General features: G+C 36.8%; 1 protein-coding gene across 1 annotated transcript; it reads right to left on the bottom strand.

Annotated features, from left to right (window-relative positions):
- Positions 1–1,019: 1,019 nt before the first annotated feature.
- On the bottom strand, positions 1,020–1,933 carry LOC118750121. The gene is made up of 4 exons (XM_036484855.1): positions 1,910–1,933; positions 1,751–1,849; positions 1,528–1,696; positions 1,020–1,462 (listed from the first exon to the last, which is right to left on the bottom strand). The coding sequence occupies exons 1-4, from the start codon at positions 1,931–1,933 to the stop codon at positions 1,020–1,022; spliced, it is 735 nt and encodes a 244-aa protein (XP_036340748.1).
- Positions 1,934–2,221: the final 288 nt, after the last annotated feature.

Below are 2,221 nucleotides of genomic sequence, written 5' to 3'. Positions count from 1 at the left end.
TTGAATTGGCCAAGTGAATTCGAAAGACTGCAAATTGTGTCTGCCACGAGGAATGAGATGCCAGGTTGCATAGGCTATATCGACGGCTCAGAAATTAGACTGGCCGAAGCACCTGTTAAGAAACATGAGCTCTACTTCTCTCGGAAACGCCAGTATTGCATTAAAATGCAAGCTGTCTGCGACTACAAGTTGCGAATAAGGCAAGTCACAGTAGGCTACCCGGGCAGCGTTCACGACGCAAAAATGTTTTTGGGCTGCCCACTTTCTAAACATCCCGAACGCTTCTTAGTTCCTTCTCAGTGGATCGCTGCCGATAGCGCTTATCCACTGAAACCGTTTATAATTACACCATTCCGACAAAATAGTACCGAGTATACAAGAGAGAGAAGAGATCTATTCAACAAATACTTTTCCAAATATCGTGTGAGGATTGAGAATTGCTTTGGGTTGTTAAAGGAAAAATTTGGTAGTTTAAAAGAACTTAAATTCAGAATGCTTACCGATCAAAATAAAAAGCACTGCAATGAATGGATAATGGTGTGCTGCATCTTGCACAATATTTTAATAGAATATTCAGAAAAAGAAAGTAGCAGTGACATTCTATCATCTGAACTTAATATTCCACCTCCAAGCAACACTACAGCTGCCTTATTGCACTTTATACAAAACCAAACAAACGATTAATTTTATATATTTGAGAACTCTGGTATAAGCGTAAACTAATACAAATTATTTATGAAATGTAAATGAAATAAAAAGCCTGAATTCAAATTAATATACTGGTAAATAAAAAAAGTACTTGAAGTTGTACGTATAAGCAGTGTTATGCAAATCAAAAGAAGCGAAATATTCATACAAATTTGTTTGTGCTTTTGAGATAGAAATAGTTAAGTTAAACAAAAGTGGATACCAGCGTACGCACTCTGGTGTATGTATTTAGTTTAGTTAAAAATGGTAAGCAGAATTTTATGAACATTTTACTCCCTCTGCTTTTAAATGGCAGGCAAATCACTTCGAATTCATTTATACTTCAATCTAAGCTCCTCCATTGCCAACCGTTCTTTCATTTCCAATTCCTTAACTTTTAAATCAATTTCTTTTTCTTTCAGAGCCAATTCCCTCTCTTTAATGTATACTTCTCTCTCCCTTAATATACTTTCATTTTCTATTTTCTCCCTTTTCAACTTTAAGGTCTCCGAGTAAATTTCTCTTATATCCGACACAGCTGTCTGCGAATATATGCCTCTGCGACTTGGCGGCTCTGCACTTGGCGGCTCTGCACTTTCCACCACTCCATAGGTTGCGGACGTGGAGCCTTCTTCTATTTCAATTATCGTTGAATTAAAAATATCATTGCTCGAGGCAGAGTCCAAGCTCTCTTCAATTATTGCCGCTTCCACTATTCTGCCCCCAAAAACTTCGTCTAGTTCATAGTAACAAGTGCACTTTTTTAGCAAAGTAGCTGAAACAAAATTGTATGACTTAAAGTTAAAGCGAATGAAATTCATAGTGGACAAAAAATCTTACCTTTTAATGTCTCCCCTTCCATGCTGCCAGCGCCAGTCGAACCTTCCCATGCTTTGGCTTTATTATAGCTCAACCTCATATTTCTCACCTTCGCACGTATCAACTTCCACTCTACAGCGATGTTCGCCTCTTCCGCGAACCGTCTATAATATGATTGCGCTGTTGGTTTCTATAAAAGTTGTTAATATAAATTTAATATCGTAGTACTATACTATACACCTACTTCAAAATTTCTGTTGCCCATCAAAAATTCTACTAGTGCCTTTTCTTCCGCCACTGTCCATTTCTTGGTCGGATTAAGTCGCACACGTTTTGCCTTTGGCTGGAAGAAATGTATTTAGTAAATTTTTGGCCACTTATGCTTTTGTATTCGATAACTTACTTGGATATTTTCTCCTTGCTGCATTTCTTTGTAAAATTAACAAATTTACGCAGCAGCAGAATGAAAATAGCAAAAGTAAAATGCGAAATGAAAAGGTAAACAAAAGACAGCTGATTAGATACGACAACCCAAAAACATACCGTGCAGAGTTGTATTTCATTAGTACACAATTCACGTAGCAAGCAACAACAAAATATTTTAAACCGTCATAAAATTTATGATATTATGACAATATGACTCGTTATGACACCTTGTGAATCACCTAATAATAAATAAGCAGTCGCGATGTCATCCGTGTCTTCCTTTTTGTTC

The sequence above is a fragment of the Rhagoletis pomonella genome, unplaced genomic scaffold, assembly GCF_013731165.1.
Source record: "Rhagoletis pomonella isolate Grant_MI unplaced genomic scaffold, Rhpom_1.0 Rhpom_scaffold_00145, whole genome shotgun sequence".
NCBI classification, from domain to species: domain Eukaryota; kingdom Metazoa; phylum Arthropoda; class Insecta; order Diptera; family Tephritidae; genus Rhagoletis; species Rhagoletis pomonella.
The sequence above is the reverse complement of the archived record's forward strand: the minus strand, read 5'-3'. Positions and strand labels throughout refer to the sequence as shown.